Source organism: Cyrtonyx montezumae, unplaced genomic scaffold (assembly GCF_038088225.1).
Source record: "Cyrtonyx montezumae isolate F1298 unplaced genomic scaffold, pur_monq_1.0 scaffold_8, whole genome shotgun sequence".
NCBI classification, from domain to species: Eukaryota; Metazoa; Chordata; class Aves; order Galliformes; family Odontophoridae; genus Cyrtonyx; species Cyrtonyx montezumae.
In genome coordinates, this window is record NW_027072089.1 from 79,611,070 (window position 1) to 79,632,551 (window position 21,482).

Sequence of the window (21,482 nt, forward strand, 5' to 3'; positions counted from 1 at the left end):
CTGGCCATGAGCCAGCAGTGTGCTTCTGGGGCCAAGAAGGCCAATGGTCTCCTGGGGTGCGTTAAAAAGAGCACAGCCAGCAGGTCGAGGGAGGTGATACACCCCCTCTACTCTGCCCTCCTGAGGCCACATCTGGAATGCTGTGTCCAATTCTAGGCTTCCCAGTTCAAAAAAGACAGAGATCTCCTAGAAAGAGTCCAGCAGAAGGCAACAAAGATGATTAAGGGCCTGGAGCACCTCCTTTATGAGGAAAGGCTGATTAATCTGGGGCCATTCAGCCCAGAGAAAAGAGGACAGAGTGGGGATCTTGACATTATTTATAAATAAAGTGTGAGAGACAGGTCAATTGGGAAGGATTCTTTTCAGTGGCAAGCAACAATGAAAGAAAGGACAATGGGCACAAACTGGAATACAGGAAGCTCCATACTAACACAAGGAAGAACTGGAACAGGTTGCCCAGAGAGGAGGTGGAGTCTCCTATGGAGATATTCAAGACCTATCTGGATGATTTCCCGTGCAACCTGATATAGGGAACCTGCCTTAGTAGGGAGTTGGACTCAGTGATCTCAAGAGATCCCTTCCAACCCCTAAAATTTTGTGATCTGACATTTTCCTGAAGGTAACAAAGGTTACCTCAGTCACTTCCCTTTGTCTTTGGTCAGTGTGCCATACGAATTGGACCTCTACACAGTGGATCTTTATGTTTTTGTTACTGTGCACTTTCCGGTTTACTGAAGCAGTCATCATCCCTGTACATCTTTCTTGTGCACGTAACTGATTGTTCCTGAGAGACAGGTAGCTTGTCCTGAAGCTTTAGAAGATTATGAATCTAAAATTCTCTTGCAGGTCCAAGGGAAATGTTTTATAAATTAAATCTTCTTTATCTGTGTTTTTTTTTTAACATGCTTTGGAAAACAGATCATTTCATATGTAAGCCAGCTATTTCAATCAATTTGATCTCACTATATTCACAACAAAAAATGAGTTTGTCTAATCCAGCGTTAGTATGCTATCCTATATAATTTATATTTATCTTCTTATTCTGTGATTAGCTTTATTTTCCAATAAGAAAAATAAATAGATTCACTAGGTGCTACATTTTCAGATATTTTTCATCAAGATTAGGTAACTTCAAACTTAAATGGTTATTCATTTATTATGCTTACTTTCTAATAGTGCATCTATTAAAGGCAAATGCACAGCCATTAGTGTGTAAATTCAACTTGGATGTCTGAACAAATGAGGTACAGCCTCAACTGTGATTTATTGTCTAATTAGTTTTACTATAATTGAAGATGTATTAAGTGTGTGTGTATACGGATGTTTAGGTACAACAGAAGAGGTGATGGTATAGCATAAATTGTTTTATTGGCATGACTTTGGAAAAGTTGAATTTTCCTATGAGTGACTTATGTAGATCATCTTAAATGAATGTTGATAAAACCTTTACAGTGCCGTGTAGTATCCTGGGTTTGTCTGTAAACTCTACAGAACATAGTGAAACTTCTTTTTCAGGTTTTGATAGGCAAGGAGAGGAGGCAAAAATACTTTCTTTACTGGGAGACCCTGCACTGAACTGCATGATTGGATTAGAAAGTGCTTGATCATCAAGTCTCCTCTCACTCATCAGAGTGTGGTATCTTGTGTAATTTAGTCAGTGCTTATATTGAAGCTCCAGGAGCCTGAGCCCTCTCACCTCAGTCAGGCAAAGTACTGAAGCACATGCTGAGCTGTTAACTTGTGAGTAATCTCATTTAAATCAACAAGTTAGTTCCTATTCTCAAAGTCAAGTATATCCTAAATGCTTTAGTAGGTTTTGATCAGAGTTCTTTTACTTCCTAGGTACTAACCAAGAGTGATCAGAGCCTTGTAGGTTTGAAGACAAGAAAATTTTCAAAATGGCTGTTGTAGACAGTTGGAGTTCGGTGTACCAGTCAGTCTCCAGTCTGTTTCTTGTTACAGCTATGGGACTCTTCCTTCAGGTGTAGAAAGTCCAGGGCCTTATTAATAAATGTTGAGAGTGCCATGGAGGTTTTTGAAAGCTTTAAAGATGAAATACTCATGTTACCACTTGGAAAATGTCCTTTCTCTTGACTGTAGTTCCAGTCAGACACAGCAGTTGAAATTCCTCTGCTTTTGAAAGATTGTGATGCTTTTGTGATTGCTATCTACCACCTGTTCCCAGAGCCTTGCTTCTCTCGGTGCGGGATAAGAGGCGTAATTTTTTGTTCTTTCCTGTGTGATTTTCTGCTTTGCTCTTCCATTTGCAATAGCTTTGTATGTGACTACACTGAGAAGCAGTGGATCAGGGACTTTTTTATCTCTTTGCTTCCTTAAAGCCTTAGCAGTTCCCAGATCCACTTCACGGTACTGTCCTATCTTCTCAGCTCAACAGAGGAGACAGCACTTTTGTTTTGAGAGGCAGGATAAACAAGAAGTGACTTTTAGAAAAGTGGAGAAAAAAGAAATAAGGTGTCTGTGCCACTAAGTAGTGTGCCACAGCATTGTGGCCTTTAAGAGAAATGTCACAGATGAGAAGCCTGAATGGAAAGAGGAGTTTCTTGTACATGGGAGTCTTCTGCCTTTTAATACAGAATCACATAATCACAAGGGTTGAAAGGGACCTCAAGAGATCACCAAGTCCATCCCCCTGCTAAAGCATGTTCCCTACGGTAGGTAGTGCAGGTAGGTGTCCAGCCAGGTCTGGAATATCTCCATCTCTACCACCTCACTGAGCAACCTGTTCCAGTGTTCCATCACCCTTACCCTAACAGTTCTTCTGCATGTTACTGTGATACTTCCTATGTTCAAGTTTTAGGCCATTACTTCTCGTCATATTGCAGTGCACCACCAAGAAGAGCCTGGCTTCATCCATTTGCCTCCCACCTCCATTTAGATATTTATAAACATTTATCAGATCCCCTCTCAGTCTTCTTTTCCCCAGGCTGAGCAGACCCAAGGACTCAGACTCAGCTTTTCCTCGTATGGGACATGCTCCAGGCCCTGCATCATCTTTGTGGCCCTCTGCTGGACTCCTTGGAGGTCCCTGTCTTTCTTGAAAAGCCCAGAACTGGAGACATTAGTCTAAATGTGGCCTCACTAGGGTAGAATAGACAGGTCAGAATAGGCAGATCACCTCCCTCAACCTGCTGGCTGCACTCTTGTTAATACACCCAAGGATACCATTGGTCTTCTTGGTGTTCTTCTTCTACCATTGGCCACAGGCTCACTCTGCTGGCTCAGATATCCAAAACTGCATTCCTGGAGGAAAGAGTTGAGGACAGAATAACTTGGATGAACTCATGCAGCTGTTCTTAGGGTTGTTTTTGTTGTTGTTGTTTTTTTTCCTTTTGTTATTTAGGTTCCAGTGGTGGCATTCTAATTGAAACACAATTGTGGAATAGCCATGAGATCCGAAGACATAGAGTTTGTAAATATGTCCTGTGGATTCGAATCTGGTCTCTCCCTGTCTTCCCAAACCAGGTGTTTTCCATTGTCCTTCTGGACAATTAAATTAAAAATACTGTCACATCAAGGAAGGAGTATAACCTGTTTAAAACAACAAATGAAAGAGTCAAGATCATAGTTTTTCAGCTCCTCTGTGCTTCTGAAAGCTGAAATGAAATGGCAGAAAGCCTATCTCTCAATTCTTTTCGGGTAATGTCCACAGCATATCCAATAAAATGCTTTGGCACAAACAAAAGAAAAAATAGAGCTTCAGAAATGTCCATTTCACATGTCAGTGAATGTATAACATTTCATTTGTTTAGAGGATGCTTGCTGCACACTGAGAAAATATGGTAATTGTAGCAGGGATATCCAATACAAATTAAGGACTCCCAATAGCTGGGAACAGACCATCAAAGATTTCCTTTCAATTTAATAAATACCAAAATAAATAAATAAATTTCAAAACAAAAAGAGCTTTTGAGCTGATGTCTCTACCACCAAATAAATAAATAAATATGTAAAGGAGAAATTAATTTCCAGTTGCCAGCATTACTGTGTGTAGTCAGTAGAATCATTTTGCTACATGTAAAAGCCAGTACAACCCAGTATAAATACACCTGATACTATTTAAATGATGTGTTATTGTGGTTCCCTTTGATCTCTAAACCTCATATATTTGCTGTTTGACTGGTTTAGGCTCTTTAAAACAAATAGCTCACAAATGAGTAATTCTTCTACTGAATATATCAAGCAATCTTTATTGCATCCCAAATGATGAAGTATAATGGTTAGAAGGAGTGCTCAAATAAGCCATGAAACAATTTCCAGATGTGATATATATGCTGAAACCCACCTTGAATTGATATTAGGTGAAGGAGGAGTAAACCTGAAAATCTGAAATAACAATAGAGTTTGTATTGTTTATGTGAAGTTATGACAACCAACTGCTGTTGGTTTCAGCAGCAGTCTGCAGATGTTTGGTGGTTTCAGTCTTACTATCTGCAAAAGTATGTAGGTAGTAAGGAGGGTAACCCATATGCTCTTGCCAGTGTTTTTCTAATATTGGTTTAATTACAGCGCAACAAATAGAATTCTTTATAGGAGAACAGCACAGGAACTATCTTCACTTTAGTCTTTGGCCCTGACCTGAGAAGTAAATCAATTTCTCTACTCAATAATTCTATTTTCCCTGCTGTTTACAGTTTCATATAGTTACCATGTACCTCCTGCCTCAGAATGATTTCTCCAATAGTGTCCTAGGACAGAAAGCTCTTCAGGACTGGGCAGTGTTTTGTGCTCTGTCTACCTAATGGAATGCTGTCTGCCCTAGGTAATAATCACAAAATCTGCCTGCAGCAGTTAAATATACCTTTGCAAGTGTACATTATGATTTAATGAAAGAACAAGCTCTTGTTTTAATGTGTGCCTAACCATTTGTGCTATATAAGCGTATGAATTTAGAGATTCAGAAGTCTTTACTAGTAATTATACACTACCAAATAAATGTTTAAAATACAATGTATATCTTGGAATCAGGAGGAAATTATGCACTGTAATTCTTTTTCCCAATTTTGTATAAAATGCTGGGTTTTGTCAAAGGCAATTTTACTTTATAGCTGTTTTAACATTTGTGCAAACATTCTCCATGCAAAAGACTTGTTGTGTGGGGCTTTTGGTAAAGTGGTCTCTGAGATCATGCTTAAACCCCTACAGCCATATGTCTACATCAGAATTAGCCATTGCAGCTGAACCGTAGAGCCTCACTAGGAAATGTGGGCTGTGGAGAACGTGTCTGGGTGCATGTGTGTGTATGCATGAACAAGAGCACCTTTTAGAAGTATATAGTGTTATTAAGAACCCCGATTTTCAGCTACTACTTCTCTGACCAGAATATGAATTAAGCTACAGTGAATAGGCTAACAAAAGAAGGCATGGTTGGAAAACAATATATATATTGTTTTTATCACGCTTGTCCTGAGCTGCTTTCATCTGCATGAGCCATAGCTACTTAGCGCAGAAAGTGAAAAATAAGTAATGCTTTAGTGTGCTAATGCTGCAGAAGATTTGTCTTCCTTTTGCAGTTTTTCTAAAAATTAAATGAGGAGAAATGACCACTACTGGGGATGGCTTGCATCCTCCTGCCCACGTGTTGAATGCATTTTGTGTAACTATTCCCTTACGCAACCCCTTCTCCTAAATTAGGAGTAATGAACCCATTTTCTGATTCTTGTAAAACAAGGAAAAGCGTTACCAAAATAGCCTTCTGTGCATTGAAGTTTGGTTGTGCTCTTGACACTTTAACTGTTCTTTACTGTTTGTAATTGCATATTTAAATGCTTCGTTCTTGTTCTTTTTTGGCTTGGTCTCTTCTTGTTCTGCTGTAGCATCTTTGTAGCGCTCTGTTTCGGAGTGTTGTTACTCTTTAACAAGAATGTAACTTCGAAAGCACTTAAGGTTTGCCTGAACAGGAAGACAGAAGACTTTTCTCTGCCTTTGGAGTATTGGGCAAGAAAGTAGAGCCTTTCATTTCAGTTTCACTTCAGCTTACCTGCTGTTCTTTACAGATGGATATTGTTTTAAGCTTTCTGCACTACTCTTGTGTTTTATTGCTGGTTTTGTGCTTTGGGGGAATTTAAAGATGAAGAAGTATGAGGCATCGTCATCACTTCTGGAAATCTCTCTGCTCTTTAGGAGGAAGAGAAAAAAACTACAGCTTGTTAGGCAGGACAAAGGGACCTTGCAAAGGTGTTGCATGTGCCTGTGAGATTTGTGATACCTGTTTATTTTGATTGCAAATCGTATTCAGGTGTTCTGGAGATTCTACCATTTAAATGGCAGCTTTCCAGAAATGGAATTTAATGAGAAGGAGAGAAAATATAATCAGTGGCACATTATGTGAGATTTCTCATCTAACCTGAAATAAAATGTTGGGTCCAATTTATTTCTATTGTTATACTATGTGCTTGGAAGAAATACATCTGCATATTACTTCAGTCTCTTTCCAAATACTTGTATTTTTTATTTAGATAGAAATCTTTTATATGAACTGTTGATGTGTGTTGTATTTCACTCCACTGAGCTGTTTATCTCAGCACTATTATTAAGCATTATGATGAAAAACCATATAAACCAAAGTGTCAGATAGGAGGAAACCTGACTTCTGAGCATGGGAAGCACTGAATGCCAGCAGCAGTCTGTGCCTTTTGCAGGAGTCACAGGTGCACAGCGCAGCCAGGGAACAAAGTTTTAGCGTCTGCTGAGGAGCTGAGTTTCTGCAGACTAACACCACTTTGTCATCTGTTCCTTGCAGGCATGGTAGATAGTTCTTAGAAAAATACAAGATTGGGACATGGAATCTTCATTCATTGTTGACTTTTTTTCTGTGGTCTGTGTCTGCTCTCCTCTTTTTACACCTGCTACAAAAGAAGAAAAGCCTCACAGAGTGATTCTACTGTGGGATCGGAGATTTGAGTAGAAGGGGCAGAAAGAATATGGACAGGCTGCACACAAGGCAGTTGTAGGTGTCAGTTTTGAGACCTACATTAATGCTGGCTCAACAGCTGTCACCAAGTTATGTTCATAAGAGGTTATTTTCAGGGGTATGGAAACAAACATATCTCCATCCAATTTTCTTCACAGAGTCTAGGACCACAAAGAGATAAATACCGTTTGCCATTTTAAGAATTCCAAATCTTCTGGATTCCTTCTCCACAACACAACCTTGCTCATTTTCTGTAAAGAACACCACAACGTGGGTTGTCCCATCTGCTTCTCTTTGTGTCAGAACAATTCTCTCATAGCAACTGCTCAGATGAAAAAGGGATTCCATAAAGAGTTTTAATTTGCTTTTGACTGCCTTGCAGTGATGTATGTGTGTTTGAAATGGGAGTTCAGCACCATGAAGCCAGTTTGCTCACTAGAGCATCAACTGGGAGCCAGTACCCCCAGGAAAGAAGCATGAGCGGACTATGCATCTCTGCACATTAAACCTAGAGTTGCTGCTATAGGAACATGTAAGAAGAATCTCTTCTTTGCCCTGCTGTTTTCAAGTGGGGTTGTAAGAAGTTGCAAAGATGTGAGAGTGAAAAGTAGGAGAGGCAGAGGCATTCCCTTATGGTGCTTCTCCCTGTGAATCTTACCTCTTCTATGGAGATGACAAAATATTGCCCACTGAAGCACAGAGCAGATCGTCCATCACCAGTACTGAAAAATCATCTGTATTCATCTTTTCGGAGTTTTTCGTAATCAGAGTGCAAGAGGCAAGGCATATCCATGTACCCAAGTGCTTGGCTATCTTGAAATATCTCTGTGTGTATGCACTGCAAGACTATGATAACCCTGCTTTTCATAGGGTTAGGTCCATTCTATTTTTTATGTCCTTCTTTCACTTCTTCAATTCCTTATTATACAAAAATAGCCTTTTTTTGTGGCAATAGAGGCAGTTCTTTTGTACCTGGATAGCATCACAAAAGACATACATTTTTTCTCAGTTTTCTAACTGCAAGGTCTACTTTAAGTATATTCTTGCACTCTGAGAATTGTATTGCAGATTTAGTCTTGAAGCCCTGTCCATGACAAATTTAAGTGAGCTTGACTTTTAAATGAAATCCTTGCGGCATAAAACAAATGCTGTGTTTAAGAAAGAAAAAAACTGTCCCTTAACAGTGGCATTCAGAGGTGTAATAAGTAATAATTAATTAATAGAGCAGTACTTCTAGATGAACTTGCTTTACCTAAAAGCTTTCTACAGAGATATTCTGTTACAGCATCACTACTCTTCCTAGTGCTTGGAGGTGGCGTAGCAGCAGTGCCGGGGAGCTGGGAGCAAAAGATGGGCGGGGCAAAATACAGTGCGTCGGCTCGTTGGTCTAGGGGTATGATTCTCGCTTCGGGTGCGAGAGGTCCCGGGTTCAAATCCCGGACGAGCCCTTCTTTGGCAAAGTAAGAAACTTGTCTTTTTTAAGCAAGACTTTAGACGGGAGGACCCTGGGGGAAAAAAAAAGAGCATGGAACCAGGTCCTCCTCCTGGAAAACATGGTTAGGGCACATGAGGGATGATCCAAGACAGTCAGCCGTAGCTTCAACAAGGGAAGGTCATGTCACACCTGGCCTATCTGGTGACCTATGAAGGAGTGGGACAGCATCAGTGGATAAAGGGATAGAATCCCTGATGGACATCTGCAAGGCTTTTTTTGTGGTCCCCTCACCACATCCTTGTCATTAATTCAGAGAAAGATGGGATCCCTCCCTGACTTAAGCTAAAAAGCCAGTCTGTCCTCTGTAGCACCTTCCTACTTTTTTTTTTTTTTTTCCCACAAGATTTTTCCTTTACTTCTGTCACTTTCTCCCTTAGGACTGAGAGAAAGAAAGACCAAGAGAGTGTTTCGCCAAGGTGAGGCACCACAGTTGTTTGTAACCTAATGCTGTTTTATTATGGAGGCTGCTGCTGACAAACAAGCGAGCCTTTCTTCCCGACACATGATTTCTTTTTTTCCCAAGGTATTGATCTCTAGAGCAGAGTGTGACATCCACCCCCCTTTCTTTGCCTCCATGAACAAATGTGAACTGCAGTAGCCAAGAGTGAAGAACTGGCCTTCTGTTTGATTGATTTGAGCTGTGGCTGTGGGTTGGCAAGTTTAGTCAGCTGCAGTACTGTTAGGCAACTGCTCCTTGTGGCAATTGTAGCTTTCACTTGGGCTCTCTTCTGAAAGAGAAGAGCAGTGTCTGAACTGGGACTCCTAAATTCATCTTAGAATTCAAACATTTCAGTCAGCTACAACAAATGAAAACTTTGAAGAATGAGAAGGAATCAGGATGGTTAGAAAGTGTATAGGGAGGAAAATGGAGACAACTGTGGGAATGTTGGGGAAATCCTTCCTGTTTCCCCCTGCTCCAGAAACATTAGAAAACCTAACTGTGTGGTGTTGCTATGCCTGAGGTGAATGTAATCTGGTGTACACATGGTTCTCTTTAGTAGCTCAACTTCTTTATGCTGATCTTAATGATTGTTTTTAAATGGAAAATAATTAATGTAAGAAAATAAGGGATATTTGGTTTAGTAATGTAGTTAGCAGAGTGCCACAAAAGAATTCATTCCCGTAAAGGCAACCTGATACCCTGCAGCTAACCGTCCATCTCAAGCATGCTGTCTGCTGTGATAGCAAAAAGCAGAGAAAGTATGAAAACAGAATGATCCTTTTTTAATTTCACTGATCCAATTTGCAGCAGTGAGAGAACTGCTGAACCAAAAATGCAGTTGGATCACTGCTTAGTAGTTACTAGAGGACCTGTCCATCATGCATTTTAGTCTATTTTGGGTTTTCTCCACACTCTCCTTATAACAGGTGCTTAGTTATACTCTGCACAGGGTGGAAGAAGTGCACCTTTTAGTTCACTTAAAAGCTGATGCCTTCTTTGCATTCTCTTCTTCCATTCTTGCTTCTGTGAGAAATAGAAGCAATCAGTTTCAACAGTGAATAAATTCATGGTAGGAGTTAATTGGGGCAGTTAAGGCACTTGTGTGATCTTCAAACCAAGAACAGAGCATTCTCATCCATTGTGAAGGAAGCCTCTTCCACTCTGAAAATGGTCCCTGCATACAAGCAGAGTGCCTGAAGTCAAGAGAAAGAGTGATTTTCCCATGGACACTTAACACTTGAAATTCCCATACCTTCATGTGAGCTTGCAGAGACAAACAGCTCTGTCTGGGGAGCAGAGTGCTTTCCAAAGAGGGCAGATCCAACTGCTCAGTCACTGCCTTTGTGCACTAAGAAGTACCTCTGGAGGCTCTTCTGTAGCTCCCCACAGGAGGACAGAGCAGTGCATCACTCCCAAACCCATCCATTCACATTGCTTTTAAAAATTCAGTCCCACAGCATATCTGCTTATCAGCATTTATAAAAGCTTTCTGTTGAAACTTTTCTGTTCAGTCCTTTGGATGTGTGTGCAAGTTCTGATATATACATGAATATATGGATACGTGTGGGTGTACATGTATGAATATAGAGAACTTACTATATATAACTAAAAAATAATAATTTGGTGAAGGAAAAGGGAGAATGGTTATTCTAATGGAACACTGTGACTGCAAATTTTAAGCCATGACAGACAAGAAATTCAAAATTATGTTTCCTGCAGCAACTCTAATTTGTCTATTCTGGTAACAAATTCAGAAGTGTAAATCTATATGAGCATACACCCTAATACAGAAAACTTCATTATGTGAGAGGGCTAAGTTACAGTTGTAAATTTGCAACTGCAAATTTCATGCTTCATGCATGTTTAAATTTCCTGTGATAACCCTCAATGTTGTTTCAGGCTGGAATACATTAAGGAAAGTTTAGTCATTACAAAAATGTAGCTTTCATTTCAATTAGAATATTACATTGCATTAAAATTCTGTATGGATTATAGTCATATTCCTCCACAACATGGGCGATGCAGGACTGTTACAGTTTGGCAGCTGTGATGCTAAGGCATATTTTTCTGACTCGACTGCTTGTGGCTAACTTTTTAATAGCTTGGCTGTTGTGGAGTTGCTAACCCAGTTTTTGGTACATGTCCTTGTTAACCTTGCATTTGTGTCGCAGCTGTCAAAATGCAGCTTGTTCCTCTGTCGTGTTTTTAGTTTCTTTGTTGTGTCACCCCAACTGCACCCAAGTGAACAAACACATCATAAAACTTCTCAGCTTGTTGCACTCATGATTCCTATGTCTGGGAAAATGCCATTCCTGCTAATGCCAAATATGTGTGGAAATCCCTGAGGGTCAGGGCATTCTGTGGCCTTGTGCTGGCTGGTTTGCTTGTACTGATCATGCATCTCCATCCTTTTCCTCAAGAGATGATTGGTACACTCCCTCCTAGGTAGCTGTGAGGTGCCCGGGCTCAGACCACATAGTCACCTGATGGATGAGTAGAGACAACTGCTGGAGGCCATGCCATTCCTTTCGCCCTGTGGTACCCTGATGTGGTGATATGTAGGGCCAAAGTATTTCCATTTGTCCACCAATGCCTCAAGCATTCATACAGTGCATATTAGCATAAACCCCTTGTAAAGACAGTTTTCAACTAGCTACACCAGACTGTGATCTGCAGTGATGAAAGAACAGGCATGTGTTTTTGTCAGCTGCTGCAGGGGTGGTGATCTATGGCACAAAGATAGAGCAGACAGCTGGGATGAGGAACACAGTAAACTAGCATAGCTGTTTGCAGTGGCGAACATGTGTAGAAGGGACACAGCCCTGAGGGGACGGTGATGCACTGCTCAGGTACTGCTAGGCATGGGCAGGCAGGCTGCTAGAGCAGACAGCAATTCCGTGGCCCAGCTACTCCATTTTATACTGAACTTAGCATTCTGAGAGGGAAAAGCTTGAAGTTTTAATAAGTACTTGGCTTATTTATTAGCCAGAGAAGGGTGTGTTAAGCATGCATCACCAAGAGTGGATCATCACAAGCCTCCATTTCACAGAATAATAGGATCACAGGGTGGTAGGGGTTGGGAGGAATCTCTGGAGATCATCAAGTCCAATCCCCTGCTAAAGCATATTCCCTACAGTAGGTTACACAGTAAGGTGTGCAGACAGATCCTGAATATTTCCAGAGAAGGAGAATCCACAACCTCTCTGGGCAGCCTGTTCCAGTGCTTTGGCACTCTCAACAGTGAAGAAGTTCTTCCTTGTGTTCCAGTAGGAACTGGAACTTCCTGTGTTCAGGTTTCTGCCTGCCACCCCTTGCTCTATTGCTGTATGCCATCAAAAAGAGTACATTCCCATCCATCTGGCTTCCTTTCTTTAGATATTTATAAGCAGTGATTATATCCCCACTCAGCAATGTGGCCTCACTGGAGACCTACAGGCAGTGTAGACACTGGGAGAGCACTCCTGTTTTCTGAGACTGTCAAAAAATTTATTAGATAGAGCACTGCAGTATTTGAAGTTGAAAGTAATGCTCAGCATTAAAATAGTGCAGTGGTGGCAAAACTGTGGTGGGACAAAAGTAATGGAGCTGAGTTGCCTGTGCATCAGCAGTGCTGTCCACCGGGGCTGACTGGCACCTAGCAGCAGCTTCGTGCAAGTGGGATCAGTTCTGCCTTCTGAACCTCTTCTGGGTTACTTGATAATGTTTTATAACACATACACACACATCCAAAAATCACAAACCTGAAGGGGTGACCTGCTGTGCCACAGTAGGTATTTGCTGGAATGTCTCAGTACAAATGTGGTAACTTTATCTTCAAGTTCCAGCTGGAAATGCTTGTCCTATGCTTTTCACGTTTTTTGGGTGGCTAATAAACAATTATGTAGCTCTACAACAAACAGATCAATACATTTGAGAGCTAGGAGTTTTATCGTTATACTGACTTCAATGTTGCTACAATACTTGCTGCAGTGATATTGACTGTAGCCAGGTGGTAAAAGTATAAAATAGGATTATTGCCTTGTCTTTTACCATGAGAGATTTATTTGTATTAGAAAGCTCTGATAATGTATTAGTATCCAATAATAAAAAAGTTGCACTTACTGCTTTAAACATTCATTCTTCCACTCTACATAATACCCCCAGTGCATGCACAAGCATGCACTTGTGCACACACAAGATTACAGTACTGTTTCAACATTAGTAACTCGGTGGATTAACACAATGAAACAGTTTTCCTACAGATTTCATTTTCTAGAAGGCGGGCCAGATCCTGCAGGTTATTACATCTCCGAGTAACTTTGCTCATATTGAATTTGATTACACTGTTATTCTAATCAGACTTCAGGTAACTTTACCAGATTTGGCCACATTCAATCCCTGTGTAAGCCACATTGTGAGTAGTAAGAAGAGTGCTGTTTTCATGTATCTGACATAAGCCTGCTGCTTTTGAAATTTATTCCTACCACTCACTCACTATGAATTGGTGATACTTTGTTCCTCTTGAGTTTTAGGGTATTACTGACTTACTTGAACATGTAATTATTTTTCTCTGGAGTCTTTGAATCTGTGGGAATGAAAGAAGTCACTAACCCCAATGGAGTGAGAGGTCAGCCATGCTTAGGCTTGTGAGCCATGGTTTCTGGTTAAGTAACTTAATGCTGGCAAGCTGGGAGGTTTCAGTTAGTCCCTGCAAGCTCTGAAATGTGCTCAGTAGGTTGCTGAAATACAGCAGTAGGTAAATGTTGTGATAGACAGGGATGAGATTAGAATATAGAATATATAGAGTATATCTACTGCAGGATCATAACTTCATTTACATTAAGACACGTAGCAGGTCACTGACTGAGAAGTTTCTTCAGCATTTATAGCTGAGACTTTGGTATAGTAGAGGACATGTTTACATTCAGTTCATTAGCTTCTGGTATTTCATCAAGAACTTTTGTATGAAGGCTTTATGGTGGGAGTTTTTTCATTTGATGTACAGGAAATGAATTCATTTGACGACTTAATTCCTTTAACAAATTGAATAATCATTTGTGATTCACAACTTAATTCACAGGAGGGGCTATTAATTTAAAAATTGCACTTCATTCTTCATCATATATTTGTTGACTGGTTGACACAGTACGAAACAGGATTTGTGTAAATGAGCAGAAAAGTTTGTCTTTTTTTAACAGGTTTATTGCTTCCGCAGGTATTTACTTAGGATTTCACTGTTCCATCATAAAATATTCCCAGGTGTGGAGTACATTTTTGAATGGACCGAAGTATACACGTCAGCTGTCCTAAACATACAAACAAAATAAGGAAAGCTATTTTCATCTCCTGCAGACCTCCAAAATTCTTGCAGAAGTAGTTCATACAAATTTAGTGCATTAATGAAAGGCAGAATTAAGGTACTTCATGACCTACAGGGCATGAAAGAAGATCAGTACCATTTGCTTTTCCCTTAAAGGAAAAAGGGGTCATATCAGCAAAGGCAAACCTGAAACCCACTGACTCCAAGAATTTTTCATCAAAACTGAAAATTGTCATGTTTTCATTTGCAAATAAGAAGTTACACTGCTTTAATCACAAGATATCTAGAGAAAAAATGCTATGGTTTCTCCAATATGTTTAGGAGGCTATTGTGGTATTTGTGGAATTAATAGTTATGCTAATAGCAGTACTTGTTTTTTTCTATAGATATTTGGTTGTCTATAAAACCCACTGGGAAATGAACTGATCCTTCTTTTTAAGCCAAAGTATGTTTCTTATTGTAACCTTTTAATGAACAGGCACCTGTTTATAAGATTTTTTTAGGTGAAATTGGTCAAATGATAAAAACATAGGTTATTTAACAATTATATAAAATACATAGAAATTTTATACATGAAAAATTGTGAAAAACCTGAAAAACACTTTTTAAAAGTGCAGTTTTATCCAAAGAAAAATCATGTTGAAAAGAACTCCTCTTTTTAAGCAGCTCTAATCCAGAAGTGAATTCAGGATCATAAATACTAATTCTAGCAAACAAGTTCTTTATTTCACTCCTTCCTCTTAAAATCTCAGAGCCAAAATGTCTAGAAAAAAACAAGGTTAGGTTCTTGCTCACAGTTTGCGGAAATAATGCTTTTCCTATCTGCAAATCTGCATTTTCACTTGAGTGCCCTTGTATGCTCAGCCATGTTTTTAAAACAACGAAGTTGAGAGGAAGGACTGAAAATGTCATCTTTGTTGTCTACCTGCAAGATGTTGGCTAGTAATGAGGATGATTAAGCGGGATAGGAAGTCACAGAAGTCATTTTCCTCTGAATGAATCAAAGTCATTGCGAGAGGATCTCTAGAAGACATTTCCTAGTAAAAAATCTTGCATCTCAGTTGTTTACAAGGTCAGTTTACACTTCAAAACACATTTCACAAGGCTTTCAAAATGTACGCTGTGTGTATTATATCAGATCAAAACAGAGTTGTAGAGATTGCTGCCAAGGCCAACCACTTAAATAAGTGTTTTTTTTAATTTTTCTAGCCACTCAGCAGATACCCACCTTTGATCAATGATATCTCCTTTTGGCTGCCTACTGAGGCATACTCGAAGAATGATTTCTATGACTTGGCCCGAACTGTTGGTGGAGACCTGATTGAAAAAGTTGTCCTACTGGATGAATATACCCATCCAAAGTAAGTAAAATCTTTAACATATTTTTTCTGTAGTCAGAATAGGAATATTTTAATTCTGTACACCAAGAAATTCTTGATTCTTACAGTATCTGTGCATTTTGTTTTTTAGTTCCAAAACATTTTTACAGTGCTTTCAGCAATAAGTGCCTGAGTAGTCACAACACTAATGACAACTGCCTTCCTCAGTACATCTGCCAGTGCATTACACTCTTACCTATAATATGTCTGATATCCCAGTCCTTTTTTTTTTTTTATTAATGGCTAGTGTTTGTCTCCTTGTTCTCTTCCCTTTTTCTTTTAGCACAGATTCACTAGTAGACCTTTACTATAAATGTCAGGGATAATAATGATCTGTTGCAGAAAGCTTTTGTTGTTGTTCAGTGGGCAGAAAAAATATATTTTATTCCTTATTCTGCTGCTTACTTATGCAGTTGAACAGTCGCTCAGGCTTGAAAATACCCCCTTGTTCATGTAACAGTACTGGCACAACTATGCAGGTGGCTTGTCCAACTGGTAGTATCAGTTGTGTCAAAAACTGACAAATATCAGCTATACCATATGCACTGTTTTTCAATTTTTTCTTTCCAAATCAAGAAGTAAATATATTTCTGGTTTTAAAATAATTTATCCTCTTTTGAGGGTGGATTGTTGTTGTGGGGTTTTTTTGTTTGTTTTGTTTTGTTTTTGTTGTTGTTGTTGCTGTTGTTCTTTTGTTTTGTTTGGTTTGGGTTTTTTTTGCTATAGAAAGGCAGGTAACAAATATAAGTAGAGCATTACTTGAAGATGATAGGAAATGGTTTGTGTTGTGCTCCAGCACCCATAGATAATTTCTTCCTACATTCAGGTATTTGACCTATTCTTATGAGTTTGATGTGTTGACAGACAGCAATGATACAGTAGAATTAACATCAAAGTGATCTGTAGAAGTTGGGATGTTGGACCCATTTTTAGAACTAGTACTTTCTGCTTGCGCTGAATATTTACTGTATGTTCAACACCTCTGTTCCACTTTCAGTCTGCACTCTTCCTAGTGATACCTAATGTGATGATCTTTGTTGTTACATCTTCTCTTGAGGGAAAATCTTGCATGTAGCATGAGCACCTCCATCAAGGATAAAGATTTGGTGAAATCTTGTTCTCTGTGGCCTTTTATAGAGACAGTGTTATTCTGTGCTTAGTCCTGGAGCTGGTTTCAGGAATCTGCTTATATGGGGAAAGCCTCAGCACAAAAGCTGCATGAGTCATGACTCAGCATTCCTCTTCTTTAATTGGAATAATATCTTCCATTTTAGTAGAGTGGTGAAGTGGGGACAATATGTCTTTTCTGTTATACTTTGACGTGTACCTGAATATATATACGAGGGAGGATAGTTCTTCAATGCAAGACCTTTTCTTCCTCTGCAAGAAATGTATCTCTGCTTCCCTCTGTGATTTATGCAAATGGATGGGGAAGGATGACTCCTCACTTAGAATTTTCACACAAATATAGAAATTTCCTAGTATTGCACCTAGAGCAATTAAACACTTATCAGCTGACCTCCAAATATGCATTGATACTTTGGGGTGGAAACATTTTTCACCTTCAGGTCAGAAGAATTTGAGCAGGTGTCACTAAGAGATTGTTGATATGTGATTTGGTCCCCTCAAGCGTGTCACTAAGGGATTGTTGGTAAGTGATGCAGTCATTTCGATTTATTCAAATGCAGCAACAGTGAAAAGAAATCTTTTAAAATACTCCATTATAAAAGCAACAACAACATCAGTCTAAGGAGATTATCTACCTCATTAAAAGGAAAAAAAAATGCAGATAGAGAATACCTTAGATATAATGATTACTTTGCCCTTTCTTCTTAGAACAGGGTGTGTGCAAATATGAAACTTCTGCGATTGATGACATTGTAATGACAGCATTTTGTCTGTTCTCCAAAGCCTTTGGAAGACTGACTCTTTGAAAAGAAGCGTGTTCTGCTTAGTCTTAATTCCAAGATAATTGCCTTGTTACGGGAACAGTGCAGTGGCTTCTTTAATTCGGTTTTGCAGAAAAGCCTCTGGGCAGAGAAATTAACATAAAAGAGATAATCAGAGTTGCTATGGATCTGAATGTTATGGATCTAGATGCATGTAATCATGATCTTGAATTCTGTAGTGATTCTGGTATGGAGGATGGGAGAAAAGTGTATAGGATAGGGAAGCCAGCAGTGCTGCTGTCTTGAATGTTAGTTACTTATAAGCAGCGTGATATGTTCACGCATGTAGTTAATCACTACTGGAATTTAAAATTACAGACTTTACATCCTTTAAGAATACCAGTTTTGTGCAAATAGAAGCAAAGGGGAGATGAATTACGATATCTAGTAGTCTTATTTTCCTTCTTAAACTACCTTTCTTAGTTACAGGACCATAAAGAAAATGCTATACAAGTGAAACTAATTTAGAACATGGAAAGATGTCTTTTAATCAAGATCCTTCACAGAGGCTGTCTCTGTGATACTGTGTAGTTATCTACAGACTTCTCTTGTGGTTCAGAGACCTGAAAAGAGAAAAAAAGTATGAGACAAGTAATTATTTAAACAAGGAATAGATGACTGGAAAAAAGATACATGAATACATGCATTTGTTGATTATCCACTTATGCAAGGTGATGATGTTGAGCTATCTTCCAGGAAAGCATAGGCAGTTAAAGATACAGCAGGAAGTACTCTCCCCAATGAAAAGCACAAATTTAGGAGAAAGCCAAGTTGCAGTGGTAGTTTAATTAAGAACAGTTCCAGCCTAAGTGCATCTTAGATAAACAACTAAACAAGACACGGCATTAAGGTAAACTGAGTAATGTGAGATATGTGAGCAAGGCTTTCCAGATCAGTTTAGACTGCAAATGTTTTTGTTTTCTTTGACAGCTGAAACTAATTGTGATAGATGCCAGCCTGGTAGGGCTAGATTAATTGTGAAATGTTACAAGCAGAAAATTATTTCACTTTGAGGTTGAAAAACTAGTTTTTCCTATTAGAAAGTAATATACCCTGCTTTGGCAGGGGGTTTGGGCTCGATAATCTCTTGAGGTCCCTTCCAATCCCTATGATTCTATGACTCTATGATTCTATGATACTAGCATTAGGTAGGAGATGTAGACATTTCCATGTTTACCTCTCTTGAATGTTGTGGTTCCTCTGTATTCCTGTTGAGCACTGCAGCAAGTAGATAGAGCAAAGCAATCCAAGATCCTCTGTTCCAAGCAGAGAACTGGGTTTATATAACTAAATTGAGGTAGGTAACTTTTATGTAAAGTCATTCTGAAAACTAAAGTAATTGTTGGGATGCTCAGCAAGAGTCCTGTGATTGACAGAACTCTTCAGTTTCATCTCAACTGTTCCAACCACATAGGTTCCCTTTGTTTCAAAAGTTTTGAACTAAAATGAGAATGTGGACCTCTCAGGTGTCTGCAATCCTATATGCCCCACCCTGTTACAAATGTGTTCATTTGAGGGATCACAGGAGAAGAGACAGCCCTATGGATCCTATGGGATTCCAGGGAACTGGTCAAGGGATTTACTGACCTGCCATCAGTATGGGAAATCTGGGAATAGGGGTTACTTGAACAGAAGAGGAGCAGCACCTATGAGATGTGGCTCATGCGTTCAGAACATGAATGTGAGAAAGGAAGTGAGTTGTACATGAGATTGATCAGGTCAGAGGATATTCCCATCTGTTGTTGATACCTTCTCATCTCTCCTCGAGTAGAAGACCATCACAGTGCAGCATGACCCAATGTGTATGAGAAAGTAAGATCCACTGTCACCTGATTTTTAAGGTATTCCTGGAATGTCAGTGTTGTACCAGGCTTAGGCCACAGTTGATGTAGCTTCACTCAATGTGAATAATGCACAACATGGCTGCATCACGCCTGATATCCAGGCATATGGAGAATAAATTAATGGATATGAGGAACAATTTTTGGCTTTGCTGAAATGCTGTGGAAACTGAGTGAAATTGTGGCAAGAACAGTAATGGAGTACCTGTACAGCAAGCTGAATCGAGATGTCCTATAACAGTGAACAAAATATTTTCCACTGTTCACCTTGCAAATTTAAGATCTTCTTTACTTGAAGCAATAGCTGCAAACATTTAGATGTTCAAATATTTGATCAGTGAAACATATTTATCTGTGTACGTTTTGCTCACTTTGATTTGCCTCAAGTTGTCAGTTCCTGAGTGCTGTGGGACCCGTGTGTGACCAGCCAGCGGAAGGTAATGGCACTGTCTCTGCTACCTGGCTGAATTTGTTTTTTTCAAATCCTCAGAGATCTTGCAGGACCTTTAGACATTGGTGTGCAAATACACAATGAATAAGGTTTTGCGACTGACATTTTTCACTTCGGAACATTCTGGTGAACAAACATTCACAAAAACAAAGATAATACTTTTGTCTGTATTGATACTAAAAAGAGAAGAATCAGTCAATTTTTCCCTTATTTTCACTTACTTTTTTGCAATGGCAGATCTTCTACTTATCACAAGTTTCTAATCAATATGAATGTCCTTAAGAAGTTAAATCACTGTGAAGTCCCCTTCACAGTGATCAAGACTTTCAGAAAGGAAACAGTCTTCACAGAGAAATAGAAGTCCGGCTGGACAGTAATCAAAAGATAGAGAAGTCTCTGCCTTTTATGAGTCAGCAAAACAGCTGGCATTGAGAGAATTCCAGCACAAGCACTGTGTTGCATTTCTGAGACATTTTATTAAGTATTGTGGTCACGCAAAGATGAAATTGCAGGGATAGTAGAGAATAAAGATAGTAAAGGGAGTTATATCGTACCGGTGACCAGTCACTGGTAAGGTTCCCCAGGTCTCCATTTTAGGATCAGTTCTCTTCAATGTTTCTATAAGTAATCTGGATACAGGACTTAAATTCGCTTTAAGTGAGTTTGTGGGTGACACTAAATTGGGAAGAGCTGTCGACAGAGGCCTTGCAGAGTGACCTTGACAAATGAGAGAGCTGGGCAATTGCCAACCACTTGAAATTTAGCAAGAGTAGGTGCCAGATTCTGCACCTGGGACAGGGCAGCCCTTATGTTTGTATGTACAAACCAGAGGATGAGAGGCTGGAGAGCAGTCCCGCAAGTGTTTTCTCAGCTCAGCGTGCTGCATCTCTTTCTCTTTGGTACCTTGCATAATACTGTCGAGTGTGACAGGCTCACATCCCTGTTCTGAAGAACTATTTCTTGAGTTCTGCAGAGAAGTAGTTTTCCTACCAGTCTCGTACCTGATTCTTTAAAATTTAATTCTAACGTGTCTCTTTTTTTATAGAAAGAGAAGGGAAGGAAGGAAGGAAGGATATGCCTCCACAGTTTCCTTTGTAAGAGAGATTTGGGGGTTGGCTGAAAAAAAGTATACAAAACTGTAATCAAGAAATGCAGTGTGTCCTCACTGGTACTAGAGAGGTAAATTTTTAATCAGAACAACTAAAAATACACTGAAAAAGCAGTGTGGGAGACAGTAAGAGGTGGGTGGAATTGATTTGCTGCATTTTGACGGCTGCATTGTTAAAAATATAAGTGGAGAATAGGTAAGAAAACATTTATTCTTGCTTTTGAGTGAGTTACTTGCATACTTCTTCAGTGAGATCTGCACTTTTGTAACAGTCTGTTAAATGAAGCAAGGCGAAGTGTGTTGACTGCTGTGGTGCTGTTAGGTAGGTGTACTGTGTCCTCATATTTAGAAACTTTATGAGGACTCTGGCAGCCTGTCTGTTCTTCTCCAAATAATAGATCTGACAGGGAAAAGTCAGATCGTGCTGTCTGTTCTATCAAAACATAGAATCGTAGAATCAATGTAATAACATTATTTTCCTTTTTATTGCCAGATTTCTTGCACCTTCCCCTTTCAAAATACACGTGAAATTAAATACTTCTAGATCTGCTTAATTTCACAGAATCATGGAGTTGCTTGGCCTGGAA

At 39.4% G+C, this 21,482-nt stretch overlaps 1 protein-coding gene and 1 non-coding gene across 2 annotated transcripts in view; both read left to right on the top strand.

The window, feature by feature from the left end:
• Nucleotides 1-21,482, top strand: part of FARS2 (phenylalanyl-tRNA synthetase 2, mitochondrial) — a 186,043-nt gene that overhangs the window by 89,421 nt on the left and 75,140 nt on the right. The window contains exon 5 of the mRNA XM_065753416.1: nucleotides 15,377-15,528. Coding sequence (XP_065609488.1) covers nucleotides 15,377-15,528 — 152 coding nt within the window. The remainder of the gene's footprint in view (nucleotides 1-15,376; nucleotides 15,529-21,482) is intronic.
• On the top strand, nucleotides 8,308-8,379 carry TRNAP-CGG (transfer RNA proline (anticodon CGG)). The gene has a single exon. It is a non-coding gene; the product is annotated as a tRNA-Pro (tRNA).